This window comes from Acomys minous (assembly GCF_964271855.1).
Source record: "Acomys minous genome assembly, chromosome: 19".
In the NCBI taxonomy this organism is placed as follows: Eukaryota; Metazoa; Chordata; class Mammalia; order Rodentia; family Muridae; genus Acomys; species Acomys minous.
In genome coordinates, this window is record NC_140499.1 from 42662321 (window position 1) to 42686078 (window position 23758).

The 23758-nt window shown below is 45.0% G+C and overlaps 1 protein-coding gene across 2 annotated transcripts; it reads left to right on the forward strand.

The window, feature by feature from the left end:
• Positions 1–290: 290 nt before the first annotated feature.
• On the forward strand, positions 291–22866 carry MFSD1 (major facilitator superfamily domain containing 1; the record flags this gene model as incomplete). Of its 2 annotated transcripts, XM_084769446.1 has the most annotated exons (16): positions 291–528; positions 3108–3160; positions 4092–4204; positions 5761–5803; positions 6402–6469; positions 8464–8572; positions 11304–11406; positions 12902–13000; positions 13383–13494; positions 14402–14458; positions 14767–14923; positions 16631–16728; positions 18509–18621; positions 19152–19199; positions 19864–19921; positions 21448–22866. In XM_084769446.1, the coding sequence occupies exons 1-16, from the start codon at positions 369–371 to the stop codon at positions 21449–21451; spliced, it is 1395 nt and encodes a 464-aa protein (XP_084625572.1). In that variant the 5' UTR covers positions 291–368. The 2 variants fall into 2 exon arrangements, with proteins under 2 accessions (XP_084625572.1, XP_084625573.1); XM_084769447.1 differs by lacking the exon at positions 21448–22866 and having other exon boundaries at positions 19864–19925.
• Positions 22867–23758: the final 892 nt, after the last annotated feature.

Sequence of the window (23758 nt, forward strand, 5' to 3'; positions counted from 1 at the left end):
CTTCCCGGTACATCAGAAACAGTTCCATCAGGTCTGGGAGGATGAAGAGTTGGCTTAAGTGAAGGAGGAAAGGACTCAGCTGTGAGAAGGACGTTGTAATTTGGAGTCCCTAGCTGCTCAAGTCAAGCCATCCACCAGGACTTCGGCACTCTAGACTTTAATGGGGCCCGGACAGGACTCAACCCCACTGCATCCCCATAACAGAACAGAAAGGCATTATACTTGTCCCACGCCACCACGTGAACAGCCGTTCACGTGATCACGACAGGGCGTGACCCGCGGGAGTCACGTGAGCGCACGTGGTCACGTGAACCCTGCCTCTCCAGTCTTCCTTTTTGCTTCCTGCTCCATTGCAGGGCTGCAGGCCGATGGAGGAGGAGGATGAGGAGGCGCGGGCGCTGCTTGGGGGCCTCCCCGCGGCGGACAGCGCAGTCCAGGGCGCCCCGCGCTCTCTGTCCGCGCTCTGCGACCCCCGCCGCTTGGCGCACCGGCTCCTGGTGCTGTTGCTGATGTGCTTCCTTGGCTTCGGTGAGTCGGAGAGGGCAGGGGCAGAGGATCGAGGGATTCCGGGGTTCGGTTCCCCGGATCCGTGCTGCCTCGGGGTTTGGGAACCCGATTTTTCCTAACGTCGCGAGCGAGGCCTGGGGCTGAGCTGGCGACTTTTGTTCCTGCTTGGTACCGGAGCGCAGCGAGAGCTCCCTCCCTGGGGACGCCCATGAGAAGGAACCACAGATCTTCCCCCTGGAGCATCGTGCTCAGGAGAATTTCAGAGCGTTGACTAAGTCCCCTTTCCTCACCCCCACCCCCGGCGATCTCTTCCCACCCCCTAGTACTTTTCTTGGCATTCCTTTAGAGCTCGTATCCGTTTTGCATAGTGCTCACCTTCTTGGCAGTTTAGTAGTGATTTCTTACCTTTACTTTGTAAGGCAGCCCTGCGGGACCGCACTTGTTTGGTTGAAGTTGGTTTCACTTAAGAAATCTGATCCCTCGGAAGGCACTTGCTTTAGATACTTTTACAGATGTCTTTCCTCCGGTGTTACAGTTTTTAGTTTACCCTGAAACTGTTCTGATTCGTAAATACTGACTTGGCTTGAAAGTGTGTTTCCGGGGATCAGATTCAGAAATACATGCCCTGGTGTGTAAAAGATACTTTAGACTTTGTTTTCTTTGCAATTAGTATGCACTATGGACTAGTTTTGGGGAAGATGGTACCCATTTTTTTTTTTCTTTAAAGCATGGTATTTAATCCCAGTACTGGAAGGCAGAGACATGAGTCCCTAAGTGTTAGAGAGGCCAGCCAGGGCTACCAAGTGAGATCTTGTCTCAGTAAACCAACAAACCAACCATAGTATTGATTTTCTTATATGCGGTTAAGTCAGGAACCAGAAGTTTCTAGGTCAATAACCAAGAGCTGACAGCTTATTTTTGGTAGGAAGATTGGACTAAAAGTTTGGGTTTGAGAAGCCAACTCCTGCCTCTCTGGTCACCTTCTCCACCTTTGAACTGGTAGTTTGTGTATTTACAGAGTCAGTATGGGAATAGGCCGTGTTATCTTGGGGCCTCTTCAAGCCTGTCAATGACCTTTGAGGTCATGCATAACGGCTCTTGCTCCACTTCTGTTTCTGATTGCTTAGGAGACATTACTGTATTTACATTTGCTCCTTTAGACTCTCAGTTGTGTTGTTCTTGTTTCTAGCACTGCATGCACTCGGTTATTTGCTCCTGGGTACTATTTATTTGTTTCTTGGCAGGATCAGCCCTTATTTCAATTACTGGTTTGCTTTGAATAGCTGAAGTTCATTCACTTTTCTTTTTCTTTTCTTTCTTTCGTTTTTTTGTTTTTCGAGACAGGTTTTTTCTGTTGTAGCCTTGGCTGTCCTGGACTCACTGTGTAGGTCAAGCTGGCCTCGAACTCACAGCATCCGACTGCCTCTGCCTTCCGAATGCTGGGTTTAAAGGCGTGTGCCACCACGCCCGTCTCATTCAGTTTTCAAGAAAAGTGATGACAGCTAACATTCAACTGTGGAGGGTGTTTGTAGAGTTTTTTAAGTAAGGAAAACGCAGCTATTTCATGTAGACGCTAATGCAGTAACAAGCATGGAAGCACGAAGAAAACAAAATGATTAAAACCAGTCCATGTTGACTTCTTAATTAAGTCTCTGGTATTTGCTGTGTGTGCATATTGCTAAATTGTGGAAGTGCCTTTGGATGGTAGATAAGGAAGTGGTTAAAAAAAAAATCAAAATGTTTTCATAGTGTCAGCTGTCCTGGACTTGCTTTGTAGACCAGGCTGGCCTTGAACTCACATCGATCCACCTGTCTCTGCCTCCCGAGTGCTGGGATTAAAGGTGTGTGCCCACACCTGGCAAGAGTGTAAAACTTAAACACCTCTGGGAAGTTACTAGTTATGAGTTGTAACTTGACACTTTTGAGTAGACATTTGTAGAGAAATCCTAATTGAGAACATGGCTTCTCTGAAGAGATCCCATTCAAAGACCTTCTTCTAGGTCTGTGTGATCTGGCTGGAATACAAACACACCTTTAATCCAGGAGAGAGAGGCAAGCAGATCTGAGTTCAAGGCCAGCCTGGTACAGAGCAAGTTTCAGATAAAGAAAAGCTTAGGTCTAGGCTTGGTGGTACATACCTTTGATTCCAAACAATGAATGTAAAGTTAGTTTGTAGAAGGAAGCACCCATGTTTGAAAGTGATGTTTATTTGGTGAGGACAGAATGTTCCAGAGAGTGGGTACGAGGAGCCAGGAGGTGAGAGCAGATTGCTGGAGTCAGTGTGAGGCCAAGCAGAGCCATTCCGGGGCCAAGAGAGAAGCCAGATTGAATAAGTCAGCTGGGAGAGGAGGTTGAGCCAGAACAGCTGAGTTGAACCAGCCAGCCCAGAGCTCAAAAAGAGCAAGAAAGGGTGAGCGTATCAAGCAGTAAGTCTCAAGAGGCTAAAAGCATCCCAGATCTAGGTTAGAATGTATGGAGGACTAGGCCTAGGTTAGCAGAAGGAGGCAGTAAGTCTCTGAGACAACAACTGAAACAGGCGAATAAAAGTTCCTTTTATAGACACTATTGTTCTGAGTGGAACTGTGCTCTTTCTTTTCTAGGGAGCTATTTTTGCTATGACAATCCTGCTGCCCTTCAGACGCAGGTTAAGCAGGTGAGTGGTTCCCCCCCACCCCCCTCACCCCCCGTTCTTGTGCTGCTTTGTTGGAGCACTGACTTACCAGGCTGAGATACCGTGAGCTCCCAGGGTGCCCATCCCAAATGTCCACTTACTTCCTCTTCTAATGCCTGTTAGCCTCAGACACAGGAGCTGAAGAGTTCTTGGGATCAAGTCTGTTTCCCCAAAGAACTCGGTTTGGATAATACATACATGACTGAGATAGTTTCCTTCCTTAGGTATGCAGTTATAAACTCCGTCCACAGTGTTGCTAAAAATGCTAGTTTGCTTACTTGTCTGAATGCTAAGTGAGTTTTTGGGGGATGGCTTTGGCCTCTTAGATAAACTTTGCTGTTATTTACTATTACAAGTGTGGATACTGGTGGCTGGGTATTGTCCCTATCTGCCTTCTTAGTCTGGTTTTGATTTGTAAAATTATATTTGATATTTGTCGTTTCTTGGGCATTTAGACCATTGATATTGTGTGCCTTCTTTTTTTTTTTTTTTAAATCTCTGAGCAGAGTGAAATGCGCAAGCTGTCCTTTTGCATTCCAGTGGGGACTAAAGAGTCCGTAAGGCTAGGAAGGATGATTTTTTTTCTCTCTGTGGGAGGAGTCCGTAATGCAGGCAGAAATAAAGAAGTGAGAGTGTAGGAGGAAGAAACAGACTGAGTTGGCCCCGCGTTGGTGGCTGGGCCTGGAATCCATGAGAAATAGTATGTGGACTTAAGAGGTTCCCAGGTGTGGTTTTTTTCCCTAAGGGCAAGGATTGTAGCATTCACGAGAGTCTCGAGGAAGTAAATAGTTCACAAATGGTTAAGAAACGTACTGCATACAGAAACACAGCTGTAGCCACGTTTGGTTTGGATTTGTTGATTACTAAACTTGTTTGAAAAAAGTTTTCTTTTTTTCCTTTTCTTCCCACATAGGACATGCAAGTGAATACTACGAAATTCATGCTGCTCTATGCCTGGTATTCTTGGCCTAATGTCATTTTGTGTTTCTTGGGTGGCTTTTTGATTGACCGAATATTTGGAATACGGTGAGCTTGAAAAAAAAATTCATTTGTGGGCAAATTTAACCTGGTCGATATGAGAAAGCCTTGTTTTTGTCTCTGGACTTGGGCCTTGAAGCCTGGTTGAATCATCAGTTAGGTCTGGCCTACCAACTGCTGCTGACAGAGTAAGGCCATCAGCTTCTGGAGGCTAGTTATGCTTTTAATTTGGGTCAGATGAGCGAGGGGTGGGTCCACTCGCTGCCTCTTGGTCAGCCCCTTCTGCGCTCACACTTAGCATTTCAGCTCCCCTGCTGAGTAGGGGTAACTAAGCGAGCGATGGAGTTGTAGAGTCTTTGCACATAGGAGGAGATACATCCCTCAGCTCTGCAAAGAAGTAAGATTTCCTTCCCTCAGTTTCTGTCTTTCTTTGGCCATTGGATTTCTTGTGGCCTCACACATTAGATTCTGAAGAGGAATAGTCCTATAAGGTTTGTCCCTTAACATCTTTCTCATCAGCCGCGGAGTTTCTTCAGAAGGCAGAAGTGAAGCTGCTGGCGTGGTATCAAGCCACTTCTGATGGAGAAGGGTTGAAAAACTCCATGTGCTTAGGTTTGGGGGTTGAGTATGGAGGACGTGTTAATTCAGTTTTCCTGGGTCTCAAGGGGTAGAATTAGCTGAGTTTTCAGGGAAACAAATTCCACTACTTGGAGGAGGAGCTTCCTTTTCATAGGGCTGATATCAACCATCCTGGGACGTTGCCATGGAGCTTATATCAGTCATCCTGGGATGCTGTCATAGGGCTGCTGTAAACCATCTTGGGATGTTGAGTTTTCCAGTTTTAGAGCACATTCAGGTGATGATACGATGATACGGCTGTTTCCCAAGGATTTTGAGTGAATTTCAGTTTCAGAGGTTCATTAGCTCCGATGATGTTTGAAGACTTTTCTAATCCTGCTATCTTAGTGCTCTGGTGAAATATTAATTTTATTTAGACTATAATTGGAATTGTAACTCGATTAACTTGGCCTAGACTTGTCTTCTAAAGTAGTTTTCCGTTGTCAAGAATTACATTATCTACTGTAGAATTTCCTAGAGTCAATTCTAAACTTGTAAAATAAATATTTTTATTGTGTGGTGCACACACGCGCCACATGTGTAGAGGTGTCCACAGAGGCCAGTAGAGGAACTGCCCAGGAACTGAAGGTCCAGGCAGTTGTGAGCTGCCTGGCCTTGGGTCCTCTTCGGGAGCAGTGAGTGCTCCTAACTGCTGAGCCATCGCACTAGCCTCCACTTCTGAATGTGGAGTAGAAACTTAATAAACAATTTCCATTTCGAAATGGCTTGCACCTGGGAACTTTTTGGAGCTTATTACATTTTAAAAGGTGATAATGTGTAATGAGCCCATGCCATGGCAGAAGCTTGGGAACCCTGTCAGAACTTTGAACTTTTGTATATTAGTGGTTGGCTTAGGAAAGTTGCAGGTGAGTGCTCATCTTCCTTAGAATGCAGAGTGGGCAAAGAAAACCCAAACTGCTTATTAATACCGGACTCTGTGATGGTGAGAAATAATGTGAAGAAATGACATTTTCTCTCTCACACAGATGGGGTACGGTTATTTTCAGCTGCTTTGTTTGCATTGGACAGGTAAGAAAGGCCAAAGTATTTAATCATTACTTGACAGTGACTTTGCAGCCTTACATAATTAATTCCCCAGGCCAAAATATGTTAAATGAATGACCAACTTAATTAATCAGGTCCATGAATGGCCACGTGGTAAAATTCACGTTAAGCCTTAAGTTACATTGTCTTAGTCACTCTCCTCATTGCTGTGATTGGCAGAAGCCACTTAGGAGGGGCAAGGGTTTATTCCGGCCCAGTTTGAGGGGAAGGCATGTTGACAGGTGCTTGATATAGCTGGTCACATAGTATCGCAGTCCGGAAACAGAGAGTGGTGGGTGCCTGCTCAGCCTGCTTTCTCCTTCTATGCTGGTGGGTAAATATAATGGTGCCACCCACATTCGGGGAGGGTGTTTGTGTGTGGGTTTACCTAACCCAGAAGACCCCTCACAGGGCTGCCTTCTGGTGATTAAAAATTCTACTAAACGCATGAACATTAATATTTTAATTTCTCAAGATTTATTAGTGCAGGCTAGTAAGATTGTGGTAGAAATGAAGATTTGTCGTATCACTTACTCCTTTCGAATACTCTGAATTTATTTTTCTATTACTGTTTGTATTACAGGTTATTTTTGCTCTGGGTGGAATATTTAATGCTTTTTGGCTGATGGAGCTTGGGAGGTTTGTGTTTGGGTAAGTCACACCATAATTTCATGTTATCCTAGCATGTTTATTAAGGATCTGTGCTGCTAAGGATTAAAGCCGGGCCCTCCCTATTCCAGCCAATCTAGTGGCCCATCTATTGGTCCTTTATTAAGGGTTTAAAAGAAATACATAGTAATTGTTTCTTGAGAGATGTTTATGGTCTTAGAGGTGGTAGAACCTGGGAGAATGGAGCTGAAAACTGAGGCAGGCTAATGTCTCATGCGATAGCCAGCTTCATTAAGTGTCAGACAGTTTATATGCTGAGGCTTAAGAAGAGGCACTTGAGTGAAGTATACAATCACAAGGACAAGCCGCACGTGGGGGCAGCCAGGCGCTTGTGGCCGAAACATGCATAATCAGCAATAGCCAGCTGTGATGATGTGGACTCCTGCCCACCTGGGAAGGAGGCAGAAACACATCAAAGAACAATTTTCCTTTATCTTTTCTTCCTTCCTTCCTTCCTGAAGAAACTGAGGTCACAAGACTCTTGTCTTTTTTTTCTTGGGGTTTCTCACAAGTACTCAGAATTCTCTTCGCATGACTCTGTCCCTGGACCATCAGTGATGACTTATTGAAAATCCTTGAAATGTAGCCCAATTATGTGAGTGTGCTTCTTGGTCACAGGCGTTAACTAAGACTTAGCTTTCTGAGAGATCACGGTTACCTTGTAGAGCTTGAATGTTGTAAGCTGCTTCAGAAACGATGCTTCTGGGCTTTTGGAACTTGATTATATTGAAGACTGATTTAAATCTCATTCACAAAAGCATGGACCATCAATTTCTAGGTCGGTTACTGGCATCTTACTTCTCCTTAGTTAGTGGCATATGTATCTCTCCACTCCCTGTTCAGGTGTCTGGAAGAAGCTCAGTATCTCTAGGGTGACTGCCCCATGTGCATTTCAGTGTCATTACACAAACCTGCTCTGAGTCCAGCCTTCTGGTTTCCTACCCTGGGGGATACAGTTGACAGAAAGGAGACTTTTTTTTTTTCAGAGGCCCCAGGGGCAAGCAGACAGAGGTGGCATATACCCAAAGGAAACAAAACACATATAAGAACATGAAAGAGATTCTGGAACAAAAATGTGGTTAAAATGGCCACATGGGTGAAGTGGGACACTTACAGCAGGAAGTGTGGGAGCTGATTTGTAGCTGAGAAAGAAGGTGACTTCAAGCTAGGACAGAGCATGGCAGCACTTACCTTAAGGATGTGGAGGAGACAAAGCTCTGAATTGGGTCTCAAGGGGTGTGATGAACAGTGGAACTAAGTGAAAGAAAATTAGAACCCCGGAAGTACGAGAGTGTTGACTGTGCAAGAGCTTTGCGTGTTGGCCTGAAGAGTGAGTTTTCATTTGTACAAAATGTGGATGAAGACTCTCCTCCATATCTGATTTGCACAGGACAGATGGCGTAGAAGCCAGGTTCCTTCACTTCCTGTCATGGTTACTGACTGTGCATGCCAGATCACTGTAATCCACCACAATAGAAAATAGTAATTGCATTTTGTTTACAACTGGAGACAGGTAGACTGTAGGGGTGGGCTGTCTGTGTCCAGCTGTGTGGGATCTCTGTTGTGGATATCTGTGGAAGGTGGCGGGGTCAGCATCATCTGGAGATCCGTGGAAGGCGGGGGGTCAGCATCATCTGGAAGCTTGTTCTCCATGTTGAATACTTGGGTCCCTTGAAGAACATGTTTATGTTCAAGTGATATCTCTTGGCTTCCTTGCTTTCTTGTAGCATGAGTGTGGTTGCCTTTCATACAAGTAGCTTGGGACTCCAGCTGTGAGCGTTGGACTTATGTGGCAGATGCCATCTTTGGGCTGCTAATGGTCACACAGCATTGCTTCAGTGTATCTTACTCTCTGAAGCACTCAGGCCCTTCCTCCACTCAAGAGGAGACAAAATCCCACTTCTCTCTGTGAAGAGTGTCAAAATCACTAACTGGTATTTCTTTCAAAGCTGTGACTCTTCTTCTCCCATATTTAGGATTGGTGGAGAGTCCTTAGCAGTTGCCCAGAATACATACGCTGTGAGTTGGTTTAAAGGCAAAGAATTAAACCTGGTGTTTGGACTTCAACTCAGCATGGCCAGAATTGTAAGTATGCAGATGGACCTGGGAGAAGCAAAAGACTCAGTCTTATAATGATCTCTGCAAGGTCATAGAAGGAAGTGTGCTAGGGCATACTTGGACCTGAAGAAGTAGGCGTTGATGTTTATAGGTCACTTTTTAAAATGTGTGTGTGTGTGTGTGTGTGTGTGTGTGTGTGTGTGTGTATGTATGTATGTATGTGTGTGTGTATGTAGGTGCCTCTGCCTGCAGAGGACAGATGAGGACATTGGGTGTGTTCCTTGTCAGTCTCTACTTGGCCATTTGAAGGCAGCCATCTCCAGCCTCAGAGCTGTGTTATTAGGCATGCAGGGGCGCTCGCTTGTTAGTGGGTGCTGTGATGGGAACTCATGCCCTCCTGATTGCACAGCAGGCACTGCAACCATGGAGCCACTGCTCCAGCCCCTGATGCCACATAGTTCTCTAGGGCGTAGACTCCATTTACTTTGTCTTCAGGAAAGTACTAAAAAAAAAAAAAAAAGGTAAGACAGCAAAGTCTTCGTCACTGATTTCTCACCCGTTTTGGTGCCCTGCGTCCAAAGTCTCTACAGCCATCGCTCCAGGCTCTGCTCCCACCTTCCCATTGGTAGGAAGCTCACGCTGTGGTGGGCCTGCCCATCCTCCCCCAGTTAACCTTTTATTTTATATTATTTTATTTTTAAAGGCAGCCTCTCTATGGAGTTCTGGTTGGCCTAGAATGTGCTGTGTGGATCAAGCTGGTCTTGAACTCACAGAGATCTACTTGCCTCTGCCTTTAGAGTACTGTCTTTAAAGACGTATGGCACCACAAACTTCTGAAGCCCAGCGTTCCCCCCAAAGGCCTTCCCTGACTGCCCCCACTGTTTTGCTTCCAATCTTCATTTTTACCTTGTTTGCCACGCGATAAGACATACGTTGGCTCTTCAGTTCTTGGTCAGGGATGTCACCTCCTGTGGTCGCCTAAGCCATCTGACAGGAATTTCAGCTTCCTCACCATAATGCTCTCATCTCATTGGTCGTGTCTCTGTCAGCTAGGTTCCTGGTGTTTAGAACTAGAAGTGATCGTACTGTTTTACAGTTTGTCTCAGGGAGGGTACCAGGAGACCAGCATTAGATTTTGATTGATGTATCCTGCGAGTTAGGCATCCCTAAGAACCCCGACCCCGGCTGATATTCCCGCAGCAGCTCCGCCCCTGAGGAGTTTGTATTTGCGGTCTGTTAGGAAGTTTGCTTTAATTCCCGGACAAGCAGTGCCACCATATCCCCCACCCGCTCCGATACTTCTTGAGATTCAGGTCCCATCTCATGTTTCTCCAGCCGATCTGTCGCGTCCCCCCCTCCCTGTCCTCAGGGCTGTAAATGTGTGAGTGCTTGCTTCCGAGTTAATGCCACGTGTCTAGGCTTTCTCTTGGATTCTTTACTTACACAGGCAGCTGCCTGCTCAGTGTTTCCCCTTGGCTGTCTCTGTCTAGGCCTTTCTCCTCAGTTCCCGACCCATCCACCCTGTTCAGACTTTCCCTGAACTGAACTTACGCTGTCCCCAGTTCTTCATATTCTCCCCCCCCCCCTTTGCTGGAGTTCCTCCTCCTCAGCAAGGGCCACTCTCTTCATGGGGCTTATTATGCAGAACTAAGTTATTTATTATGTCATCCTAAGTTCCACCTCCTTCCGTCCTCCCACATGCTTTTTGTTAGCAGATGCTATTGGTTGCACCAAGAAAACACATACATATCCTGAGCATGCCTTACCGTCGTCCTGCCAGTCGCCTGACCTCAGACCCATCCTTCCTGTTTTGGCCAGTAGCTGCAGTGTGATGCTGCCTTGTATCTGCCTCTGATCAAATCTGAGGAGAATAGCCAGGCCAGAGGTGCTTTTCAGGACTGCGGAGAGAGGCTTCTCCAGGATGGCAGGCTTTCTCACCTCTAGCCCGCTGTCTTAGTTTCTTTTCTATTGGGGTGACAACACCGTGACCATGATCAAGGCAGTGTATTAAAAAAAAAGTGTTTAGTTGGGATTATGGTTTCAGAGGGTTGGAGCCTATGGTGGCAGGAACAGTGGAGAGAGAGCTCATGCCTTGCTCTGTAAGTTGGAGGCAGAGAGAACACTGGGAATTGCATGGGCCTTTTAAAACCATATAGCACATCCAAGGTGTGTTCGCCAGGGCCCTAAAGAGTAACAACTTACAGAATGAATTGATCTCTCTCTCTCTCTCTTCTCTCCCTCTCTTTTCTCCCTCTCTCTCATACACACACACACACATACATACGCACACGTATGTATGTATGTATATGTATGGATGTATGTAAAGGGATTTATTAGGCTGACTTACAGACTGCAGTCTACCTAGTCCAACAATGGCTGTCTTTGAGCAGATGGTCCAAGAGCCTAGTAGTTGTTCAGTCCAGGAGGCTGCATGTCTCGGCTGGTCTCATACACCCTGGAATGCTGAAGAAGTGGGCTCTAATGCCAGTGTAGGAATGGACTTGCTAGCAAAGAGAGAGCAAGCAGGCAGAGAGCAAGAGCTTCCTTCCATGTTTTCAGCAGAAGGTGTGGCTCGCTTAGAGGTGGGTCTTCTGCCTCAAAGGGTCTGGATTAAAGGCGTGTCTTCTCACCTCCGTCTAATCCAGACTATCCTCGAGTAATCTGGTTCTGATTATACGTCCTCTCTTAAGCCACCATAAGTAGGGATTTCCCCCCAGAGTGCTAATTATGAGAGACCTGTCGCCTTCTCCCTCCTCAGGGAAGCACAGTGAACATGAACCTCATGGGGTGGCTCTATGGAAAGATTGAAGCCTTACTGGGTTCAGCTGGCCACACGACGCTGGGAGTGACGCTGATGATCGGTGAGTGAAGCCTTGTGCCCCACGTCGTGTCTCTCTCGAAGGCCTGTGGAAGGAGATACTCTAGACGCAGTGCTGAACGGCTGTAGTTACAGGTCGGGGTTCCCCTCCACAGTACCCTAGTTACTCTGACTGTTGTGAAATAGACAGGCATAGGCCTTGTGTCTGAAGGAGAATCTGATTTCCCCTGTGGGCCTCAGTGCTGTCATTTGCATGTCGTGTGTTCAGGGAGGTTGTGTATGAAGTCAGGTCCTCTAGAGAGTGTGTCCACATGGCTCACAGTAATGGGCAAAAAGAAGACTGCGCGTGCGGAGCAGTGGGAAAGCCACGCAGCTGCAACCTAGGTTCATTCTTTGCTGCCCATAACTAATTCCTTTATCAAGGACAAGAGAATTTTATCTCAGTGTTCTGAAGAACTGTAGGTCTTTGCATACTGTGTGGGTCCCTCCTGTCCCTAAGTTCTCTGAGCCCAAGTTCCATGGTGCCCATTGCTGAGTCTCCAAGGAGAATGCGAAGCTCTGTGTGAACGAGCCATGCTGCCCTCAGCACAGAGTCTCAGACTATGGCAGAGTCCCTTGCGTCACTGGCCTCTCACAGGGCCCAATGGTGGCTTTTGTGGCACAGTGGGATGAAAACTCAGTTTTGCATCTTTGATTCCTTGTGTTTACTTGAAGCACACAGCCTGGTTAATGAGAGTAATGGGGGGGGGGCAGTGCTAACAGTAGTCCTGTCTCGACTGCCCTTTCTCAGACCCTCCTTCTCAAATGCTTTGTCTTAGTTAATTTTATTTATTTATTTATTTTAACTCTCAGGGGCTCTTCACCATTCCATTTAGTTTCTTACAGGGAATTGAGCCTCACAGAATCCAAGTCTGTGCCCAGAACCGTCACCCTGTCAGTGGCGGCATTCGAATCTGTCCCCTGGCTCCTGTTACAGCAGTTTCTAGAGTGTGCAGGTCGGATAAAGATCCCTCCCCCTGCTCTTTCTTTCCGTGATGCATGTATGTGTCCACATTGTTCTGTGCACATGTGTATGTGGCTAACCATGTTACATGCATGTAGAGGCCAGAGGCCAGTGTTAGGTGTCTTCTACAATCATTGGCCTTCTTAGTGTTTATGACAAAGTCTCTCAGTGAAACTTGAGCTCACTCCATCACCTAAGCCTGGCTGTCCAGTAGCCTCCAGGGACCTGTGTGTCTTCACCTCCCAAAGCTAGTCGTTGGCTCCTGCTGACTTACAAGACTATTTTGTTCTAATATTTTCCTTCTAATTTCCAACTTTCTATTGAGAAGCAACTGTGATAAACGGATACCCTTGCTTACTGGGTATCTGCCGTTCCAGTGCTCCTCTGTGTGTACTTGGCGTCGGTAGGCTTCTCTTAGCCCCGTCTCTAATGCTTTTCCTTTCAGTGGCCACGCTGCTGCTCCTTAGGTAGCGTGCTGCCTTTCCCATACTCCTGGAATTTTCTTTCTAAAATTTCTCTCCTTTTATTTTTTTAGGGGGTATAACGTGCATTCTTTCACTAATCTGTGCCTTGGCTCTTGCTTACTTGGATCGGAGAGCAGAGAAAATCCTTAATAAAGAACAAGGAAAAACAGGTACATCAGTGTGAGGGAAGAGCGGGACCTGGGGACCCTTAGAGGGGATTACAGCAACGTGAGCACACGGTCCTGTGCTGTGACGCTCAGTGGTTTTATAGTTCCAGATTCAGTTCGACTTAGCTGAGATTTTGGATGCATCCCCCACTTGTAGTGTTTTAGCAGAACGTTCATTCTTGACTTTGTTTTGTATATTAGTAAAATGATTCCAGTTCCTGTAGAACTAGCTTCTGCCTTTTTCCTCCTGTTACTTGGTAAGTTATCAGAGATGATGCTTATGGAGTTTTCTAGAAAAGTGTTTTATTATTACTACTATATGAATAAAAATGATTAGATGGAAGGTCCTTAGGTTTATGAAATAATGTGTCTTCCCTTTCTCAAGGTGAAGTCATTAAATTGACTGATATAAAGGACTTCTCCTTACCCCTGTGGCTGGTCTTCATCATCTGTGTCTGCTACTACGTAGCCGTGTTCCCTTTCATCGGCCTGGGCAAGTGAGTGCTCTCTGGCATCGCTGAGTCACATCAGTGAGTGGGTACCATCTGGAGTTAATTCTACTGCTCTGGATGCTGTATATTTAGACTAGTTATTTTATTTTTAATTTATTTATTCAGCTTACATCTCAATTGCTATCTCCTTGCTTGTCTCCTCCCGTTCTTCCCTCCCTCCCTCTCTCACCCTATTCCCCTCCCCTAGGTCTGTGACAGAAGGGGACCTCCTCCCCCACCATATGGTCACAGCCTATCAAGTCTCATCTTGGTAGCCTGCCTATTCTTTCTCTGAGCTGTCAGGCCTCCCAACCAAGGGTAGACTAGTTATTTTATATTCTAAGATACGGTGGGCAATTTTAGCTCCAGGATTAGCATTGTTTTAATTCTTACATTATCCTCTTGAAGAAATACTTTAAATTTTTTCTTTCTGTTCTCGAATCAGGAGAATGCCTACTGTGAATGGAGGCTGTGCATCCGATCCTGTCCACTTAAGGCTAATTCTGTCAGGCTTAGAGTTAGGGCTCAAGGCAGGCTCTTGCTCATCGTGTCTGCTTTTCTCATTGGCTGCTGTGGTGTGAGAGTGCACGTGTGATTTTATGTCTTCATAACCTTTAAAGCTACATAGTCAGTCTGTGGCAAGAGCTCAATTAAATGGCAAAGGACCTCTGCAGCCTGCTTTTACACATGGTGTTTTGAAGCCATGGGGGCCAAGCATGGCTTAGTCAGTGAAACAGGTTCCGTGAGCACTTAAGCTGCGGCAGATTGCTTTAGGATGGATAAGAGAGAACAGTGGGAGACTAGTGTCAGGAAGGAAAAGCTTATTAAATGGTAGACTTATTTCTAACTTTTTTATATTTCTTGAAAACAAAGTAGTTCTTTCTAATGTGCATACTTTTCTTTTCAATTTTAGAGTTTTCTTCATAGAGAAATTCAGTTTTTCTTCCCAATCAGCAAGTGCAATTAACAGGTATTTGGTGTAATTCTGTCAGTGCTCGTTGCATGTGATGTATGGGGCTTTCATGAACAGGGGCCATGTATGACAGGCCATGAAGACTGCATGACCGGAGCCTCCAACACGACAGACCCAGATCCCAGGGGCCTGGCTTTGAGCTAAGGGAAAACCCAGATAATTCTGTATTTTTATTTTCTGGCAGTCATTTTGGAAGAGTGCTAAGTTAGAGGAGTTAGGCTTTGCTTTGTCTGGTAGTTTTGGGGATATTTTGACACTTAGTTTCTAACTGGTACCTTCTGTTACCTTCGCATGCTCCCCGGCAGTGTTGTGTATATCATCTCAGCTCCCATGTCCCCAATATTTGGACTCTTGGTGGATAAAACTGGGAAGAACATCATCTGGGTTCTGTGTGCGGTAGCTACCACCCTCCTGTCCCACATGATGCTGGCCTTCACCTTTTGGAACCCATGGATTGCTATGGTAATGCTTAGGGGGATGTTCAGGGCTTTAGAGAGAACCCCAAGCCCATGTTGGTGTGCCCAGAAAACTCAGCTGGCAACTGAGGGGGATATGACTAGACTTTTAATTTTTACCACGTAAATATTTTTTAAAAAAGAATTATCAATTGTTACTTTATAAGGTTTGTTTTTCATTTGGCTTATTCAGTAGGGAATCTTCAACGCTGAAGTAGAATTAGAAAGCTAGTTACTTCCAGTCATTTTTCTGAGCTTCATTAAGATAAGTCACTTCACTAAAAGTGACCAGTCTTTCAGCCCAGTATCCTTTCTCTCTCTCTCTCTCTCTCTCTCTCTCTCTCTCTCTCTCTCTTTTTTTTTTTTTTTGCTTTGATGAAAGATTTAAAAAGTAGCAATAAGGGGGCTGGAGAGATGGCTCAGAGGTTAAAAGCACTGGATGCTCTTCCAGAGGTCCTGAGTTCAATTCCCAGCAACCACATGGTGGCTCACAACCATCTACAATGGGATCAGTGTCCTCATGTACATTAAATGAATAAAGAAATAAATCTTTAAAAAAAAAGTAGCAATAAATCCACGAGATTTTAGTTATCCTCAGGATGTCAGGTTTTGGAGTACAGGCTAAAGTGCTGTGCCCTACTTGCTCATAAAGGAACATTTTGAGCATAAGTAGTTATGGATTTGGTAGGCAGATCCACAAGTAAGTCTTCCTGTAGGGGCACCCAGGTTCTAGGAGGAGGGGTGCTGGCACAGAGCTTTTGCACAGTGAACATCTGGACAGATGTTACAGTGCTCAAGAACTTCTCATTTGTAAGGTTGCCAGCAGTGCACAGATATGTCCATTTTCCTTGGTAGTGTTGGCATCAGCATTAGTTTGCTATTTAACTAGTCTGATAGGTATATGCAATACCTAATTTAAACTCAAGTCATACCTTTCCTTTCTTTTTAAAACATTTTTGAGACATTCCTCCTATATATAGCTACTGTTACCTCCAAATTCACTGTGCAGCCTCGACTGACTTGCACTTAGAGCTCTCCTCCACCCACAGGCATGCCACCACTGTGCTTGGCAAGCCCTTTCTTTCTTTTTTTCTTTCTTCCTTTTTTTTTTTTTTTTTTTTTTTTGAGACAGGGATTCTCTGTGTAGCCTTGGCTGTCATAGACTCACTTTGTAGACCAGGCTGGCCTCGAACTTACAGAGATCCGCCTGCCTCTGCCTCCCGATTGCTGGGATTAAAGGCGTGCACCACCATGCCCAGTGGCAATTTCTTTTTCTATTGAGGAAAAAGCAGTGTTTACATAGTGTGTGACAAGTGCTGGTGATGGCAATTGGGTGTCTGCTCTGCTTTTCAGTTCAGAATTAATCATCGAGAGGCAGCAGCGGAATAATGTCACTGTGCTGCCTTTATCACTTCATCTGTAATTCAGGAAAGTGAGTTTGCCTGAAACTTGGAAAAGAACTTTTTGCCAGTTAGCTGTACCCTTGACTGGACGGTGGGCCCAGAGAGTTTTATATGTTTATGTCACAAGAGAAAATGCATAAAACAGTGGAGGGTACTGAGAGAGGCAAGACCTATATATTTAAGTTTTTAGTCTAATTATAGAAAAATGTGTTCACATTGTGTTTTGGCTAGTCTGTCACTTTCATTAATCTTCATCAATGGAAATCACCCGTCACCTGATATATACCATACCTCTCTGCCTTCTTGTCTAGTGTCTCCTGGGGCTGTCCTACTCATTGCTTGCCTGTGCATTGTGGCCGATGGTGGCATTTGTAGTTCCTGAGCACCAGCTGGGAACTGCATATGGTTTGTAAGTATTGCCTTTTCACTGCAGCACATACATGTTGCCTTCTGCAACACATTACAGTGCAACAGTTACAGTGTGTTCTAATTGTAGTTATGCTTGCAAGAACAGAGCTCTGGACAGCTCTGCAGATGCCTAGAAACATCAGTTGATCTACTTTAGCACGTGTTATGCCTGGAGTTTCTTGTCTCTTTCCCTAATTGTGATCTGAGAAAGCCACCCAATGGAGGAGGGTTTATTTTAGATTCTGGCTCTAGAGATTTCTGGCCATAATTCTTGGCTTTGTGGATTCTGGGCCTGTGGTGAGGCAGATCCATCATGGCGCCCAGGAGCAGGCAGGCAGACAGACAGATGTGCATGTATGCACACACTCATACACATACGTCTGCAACAGATGTACATGCATGCACACACACACACACACACATACATCTGCAACAGATGTACACGCATGCACACACACGCACACACATACACCTGCAACAGACATACATGCGTGCATACATGCACACACATATGTCTGCACTAAGGCTGTTCTTTCTTCTCCCCTGTATTAGTCAGAGTTCTCTAGAGTAGCAGAACCTGTAGAATGTATAGAAAATATCTCTCTATATACAGGAAGGGACTTAGTAGAATGATTAACAGATCATGGTCCGGATGATCCAATGTCTAGTCAGGGTTTTATTGCTGTGAAAGAGGCACCATGACCACAGCAACTCTTTTAAAGGAGAACGCCAACCCCCCCCCCCACCCCCCCAAATCACCACATCCAACAATGGCTGTCTATGTAGGGAAAGTCCAAGAGTCCAGTAGTTGTTCAGTCCACGAGGCTGGATGTCTCAGTTGGTCTTCAGCATGTGCTGGAATAGTACCAGAGAAGGGATAGACCTGCCAGGGAAGTGAGAGCAAGTAGGCAAAGAGCAAAGCTTCCTTTGTGTCCTTATAGTCACGTCTAGCAGGAGGCAGGGCTCAGGTTAGAGGTGTGTCTTCCAGCCTCCGAGATCCACACTAGAAGTGGCTCTTCCCACTTGAGATTAAGCAAATACCCCTCATGACGGGCCCTCCATCTTTGGGTTCTAGTTAATTCAGATGTAGTCAAGGTGACAACCAAGAACAGCGGTCACCCTTCCCTTTTATTCTACGCAGGCCTCCAGCCTGGGTTGCTGCTGTCCATATGCAGGCCTTTTCCACTTAAGTTATTCCTCTTTGGACGTGACTGTCACACACCTGGAAGAGTGCTTTTCTACCTGTTAGGTGCTTAGACAAATGGCTGAAACCCGTGAGAGGCGATTGTAGACATGGCCACGCCTGTCCACCTGAGGTCTTCTCAGTGAGAGGTTGACTTCTATCCCAGGCCCTGAGAGGCAGAGGGGGACATCGGCTGCTGTGGCCGCCATGGCCGCTGTGCAGCAGCTCTCCTTTGCACTCACTAGGCAGACATTTTATACTTCGCTTGCCTTGGAGCAGATGGTTTAGAAGCAGATGCAGTCTAGGATGAAACCCAAAACCTGCTGGCTGTGGTGGTGCACCCCGTTAGTCCCAGCACTGTGGAGGGAGAACCAGGTAGATCTTGGTGAGTTTGAGGCAACCTTGGTCTAGAGAGTTCCAGGCCAGCCAGGGCTACATAGTCTCCTTGTCTCAAAAATCAAAATAATATTCATACGCTCCCTGATGGAAATCTTTCATACACCAGTAGTGTTTGGTTCATGATGTTAATATTAATAGTCACGTTGCTATGTGATGAAGACTTTTGACAATGAAATGCTATTTTATCTTAAAATTGTAGCATGCAGTCTATTCAGAATCTCGGGCTGGCCGTCATCGCCATCCTGGCTGGCATGATACTGGACACGCGGGGATACTTGCTTTTGGAGGTTTTCTTCATTGCCTGTGTTTCTTGTGAGTGTGCCATGTGGCAGCGTCTGGTTCCTGTTTTCACAGTTGGGTTTTGCCGTATTGTTTAAAGTAAACTAGACTGTGTCTCAGCAAGTAAGGGCAGAAAGTCGAGCTGTGCCTTGCGGACCCTGAGCTGGCGCTGGGCTTCTGGGAAGCCAAGGGCGAAGCTTTGATCGTGTTTCTTTGTAGAGGCACATGTTGTTCTCAGAAGAGAAATCCCGCCAGAGCTGCTTCTTTGAAACAACAAGCTGGCCAGAAGCTGCCAGGGGTTCTGGGGACAAGAAGAGAGGAAGCGGGGTCAGGGTGGGTGCTGGGTGGGGGGGTGTGGCTCCCTCTCCTGTGGGGTCTCTTCTCTGGCTCTGCCATGCCTGGGCTAAGAAGTGGTGGTTCCCTGTGGGGAAATGCGTGGCCTGTCAGTGCTCAGAAGTAAAACTGTGCAGTGACTTTAAAATGGCAATTATGAGGAATTTGGGTTGTGCTTTACTTTAGATTTTACAAAGGCGTCACTTACAAGTGTGCCTTGTGTTTTTCAGTGTCACTATTAGCTGTGGTCTCCCTGTATCTGGTGAATCGCGCCCGGGGTAAGCAGCTCTTCATCTCCGGTGGATCATCTCGAGGGCTTGAGCCTCCTTTAGTTTGTGTTAGTGATTTCCCAGTCATAGTGACAAGAATGTGTGTTTATAACTGCACGCGCTGGACGTTCGCATGCTAGGATTGCTGTTACGATGTTTCATCTCTAGTCAATTCAGTGTTTCATAATATAAAATCTCAAGTGTTTATTAGCAAAAACCCCTAAGCCTCTCATATATTCTCATTTCTTAAATAAATAAATAAATAAATAAATAATAGCTTTTTACTTTTAAGTTATTTGGCTTAGAATTAGAAATAACAGTTTTTTTTACTAGTATACACTAATATGCATTAGTGTATTTTTTAATAAGCATTTGATGTTACCTTTATTAATCTTTCTAATTCCTTGCTCCTAAGGGGCATGATATACTTTAAGAGAATATAACATAATATTACCTGTATACATTTAGATTTCATTTAACACAGTGTTTCCATTAAAATCTGAAGCAACACATACCTTCATACTTAATAGCACAAAGCTAAAATTAAAGCATGATAATATGACATACTCTCTTTTAATCTTGCATAACTTTTTATGGAAAAATTTTCTAGTATGTTTGATTGAATTTTAATTAGTTATGTTACTTAAAATGATTATGTTCATTTATGTTTTAGGTGGGACTCTAAATTATTCTGCAAAACAAAGGGAAGAATTGAAACTTTCTCAAACCGAGTGAGTACTAAAAGGGAGGAAATTTTATCTTGAAAATCTTAACTATGAGCATTTTATTTTAAGTTAGATTTAGACTTTAATATATTGGTTGCTTCCTTGATTTTTAAGAGCTAACAATTAGGTCTGGATACAGCACTACAAAATTCTTTTGTTGTTGTTTTTCGAGACAGGGTTTCTCTGTGTAGCCTTGGCTGTCCTGGACTTGCTCTGTAGACTAGTCTGGCCTGGAACTCACAGAGATCCACCTGCCTCTGCCTCCTTGAGTGCTGGAATTGAGGCATGCGCCATCACACCTGGCCAAAATTCGTGCCCCCACCCCCCACACCCCAGACAGAGTTTCCCTGTGTAGCCTTGGCTGTCCTGGACTTCTTTGCAGACCAGGCTGGCCTTGAACTCACAGCAATCTGCCTGCCTCTGCCTCCTAAGTGCTGGGATTAAAGGCGTGTGCCACCATGCCCAGCTCATGGCCAAAATTCTTTTTCAAAAAATTTAAGATGGGTATCAAGGCTTAAAAATGAAAGAGTGAAAAAGAATTGGACTTGCCATCTTCTATGCAGTGCAAGCCGTGGGACTTGAGGGAGAGGAGCAAGGCCTTGCCCCTGCCCTGTGCTGCCTGTGCCTACTCCCATTCTGTTGCTGGGCTAAAGACGCTCTCTGACTGAAGGTAGCTTGGGGAGGAAACCATTTATTTGAAGTCAGAATCCCATCCATCACTGAGGGAAGCTGAAACAGAAGCTGGAGGAAGTCCACTTGTGGCTCCTTCTCACTGGCTCCCTTGCCTGCCTTTCTTGTACAGCCTGTGCTCACCTGAGTAGGGATGCTACTGCCCCACAGTGCATAGGACCGAATCAATTAGCCGCCCACAGGCCAGTGTGGTCTAGCACTTCTTCGAAGAGCATATATATTACCCTCTGTCCCTGGTGACTTGAGGCTGTGTCCAGTTGACATCCTGATATCAGTATGCTGTTTGCTTTTTCTCAGATTCCTTCCTAACAGATTAGAGACTGTAGTATGGGGGTTAACTTACTTTTTCTACGCATGTGTTAAAACATGTGATGGTAATTCTGTTTCCTGTTATTTCTAAAATGTTTAGCCATTAAATGTCTTACGATTTAAAGATTTGTTTGTAAATATGCAAATCACCTGATTGTTATGTTTTGTGACTTAAATAGGTTGAAGTCTGGTGTAACAGCCTGTGTTTTTACAAGTAGGGTGGTAGTCTTGGTGTTATCCATGTTTAAAAAAAAATGGAAATGAAAGGTTACAGAGCTAGCTTGGTGGTTGAAAGTGCATGCTGCCCTTACAGAGGCCAGTTTCCATTGTCCATGAATGGCAGTAACACCAGCCCTGGGAGCCCAGTGGTCTCTTCTGTGGGCATTTGCACTCATGTTCACCCCTGCCCCAATAAAAATGATAATATTTTACACTGTGTATTTGACAATGTTACACTTTTCATTTTGAAAACTGCATGGAGCTTCCTGGTTTTTTCTGCTGCTTTTAGGTATTTCTTGTATTGTGTTTTGCAGATAAGGCTGTGATGACTGTGTCTTGAGAATGGGTGACATGCACCACTGATTGGAAACCTTCATGAAGATTTTCTTTTTAAAGAAGTCATTTAGAAAAATCATAGAGTGGAAAGTATATTTATATTTGAAATACACCTACTTGAAGTGTATTCATGCAGACTGTTAGCCTGTGGCTTTTGTGCCATGTGTTACTAAAGAATTTCATCAGCAGTGAATAGTCTAGAAAATCTGGAACATTCAGGCAAGCTTCAGCAAGGACCACTGTAAGATCTGCATCTTCTGCTGGGGTAATTTTCAGTAAGCACATCATCAGGATGTAGCCCTTCTTTTGTATTATAGCAGGAAAAAGAAAAACCCACACTATATGAGGGAGCAGGGGAGAAGGCTGTTACACAGAGAATAAATGATGGCATTTTAACAGGCACTCACTGTGTCATAGAGGATTGGACACAATTGCATTATATTCTCCACTAGGAGATTATATATGCATGTCGTTAATGGCTGCTGAGTAGCAAACTTTTGCAAGTTTTTTTTCTTTTTTCTTTTCCTTAAAGACAATAAAAGTGTCCTTCAATTTATCATGGCTACCTATGTACATGGGTACATAAAACCAGTGCAAAAGATATACTTCATGTCTTCCTTATATTTGTAAAACATTGCAACAGTGTTTTCAATTTTTCTGTGGAGGATAGTCTCCAGAAATCAACGTTGCAATAAAGAAAGTGTCCTAGATATAGTCTCATTGAATAGGTAGAGGTGTAGGTACATGTGGTAAAAAGTTCAGGAACTGTTTGAAAATGCATTCTTTTTTTTTTATTGTGCCATTATTCACGTGTTAGCTTTAAGGCGTATAAAGTTGAGGACTTGCTGCATTTGCTGGCCGACCCCTCTGTACTGGCCCTGTCCTCTCCACTGTGTCCAGACACAAGCTGTAGGAGCTTGACATGTTTATAAGGGGTTGTGTGCCTGCCCCGCTCACAGGCTTGCCCAATGCTACTCTGTACTCTTAGACTGTTCTCTATGCCCACTAACCTGGTTTCACCTGGATTAAACAAAAACCTGTTTCCAGTCCAGCGTCATTCTTCCATATAGAAACTTCTTCAGGCTACTCAGGCCACATAAATTATGATACCTGTGAACTTTGAAAACCACTTACTGTGCCTTTTTCACTCACCTTGATGTTTGAGGAGTTTGTGGCACTGTGGGTTGGGGGTATATTTTCTCCTCCTTAGATTGTCAGCTCCAGGAGAGCAGGGATGTTGTCTGGTTTTTAGTGACTGTATCCACAGCGTGTAGCACAATGTATGTATAAAACTTTTATTTTTATTTTTAAACAATGTATAAAATAAAAGTAATTGGAGTAACCTGTTTGGAGGATAAATGGCAACACAAATAAAAAGACCCGAACTTTGGCTACAAGCCTTCTGGCTTAGAAACCTTATATTTACTACTTACCCTAAGGAAACCACTGGACAATCACATATATTCTAAGACAGTATCTTCTTTCTTGGTTTTATAATGACAGGGAGCCATTCACATCTGTAGTGTAAGAGTCGTTTCAGTGGTGCCGCAGTTGCCCATTTGAGCCAGGGCAGGCCTGCACGGTTAGGCTTCTGCCAGAGGAACAGCCCCAAGTCGCAGACTTTGGGAAACTCCACAGGCATTCTGTGGATGCTAGACACAGCTCATGGCTAGCCACCTTCCTTCTGTATTACTGGCAAAGGCACTGAGTGTGCCAACTTTAGCCTCTTAGCATTGTACCCACTTGCCAAACATGGGGAGGAGTAACACTTGACTACCCACCCTAGAAGGGAATCCACTACAGACCACACATTGTCAGTCTCTCCTCTTCCCTTCACCCCTCCCCCAACCCCTCTCCTCCCTCCCTCCCCTCTCCCCCTCCCTTCTTCCCTCCTTCCTATTTTGAGACAAAATCTTGCTATTTAGCCTTAACTGTCTTGGAACTTGTTGTGCAGACTATTTGGACTGGAACTCAGATTTGGCTGGGATTAAAGGTGTGTCCCACCACGCTCCAAGAACCAATGGGTTTTTATTGCCATTACAGTGGCAGGGAATGACTCAAGAGTGGTTGCATCACACATACAAACTCAGAGACTGGCTACGCACACAGGGCCTACCCACATTCAGGCCAGATGAGGGAAAGTGGACACCAGCTCCCACTCCTAACCATGATACTATCTGCAGTTGATATGTGTTGGCAAAGGAAAGATTACTTTTTTTCTCATGGAGTCTCACTGGGTATATTAACCACGCTTGAGGGTTGGCCAATACAAAGTGAACTTAACGGTGT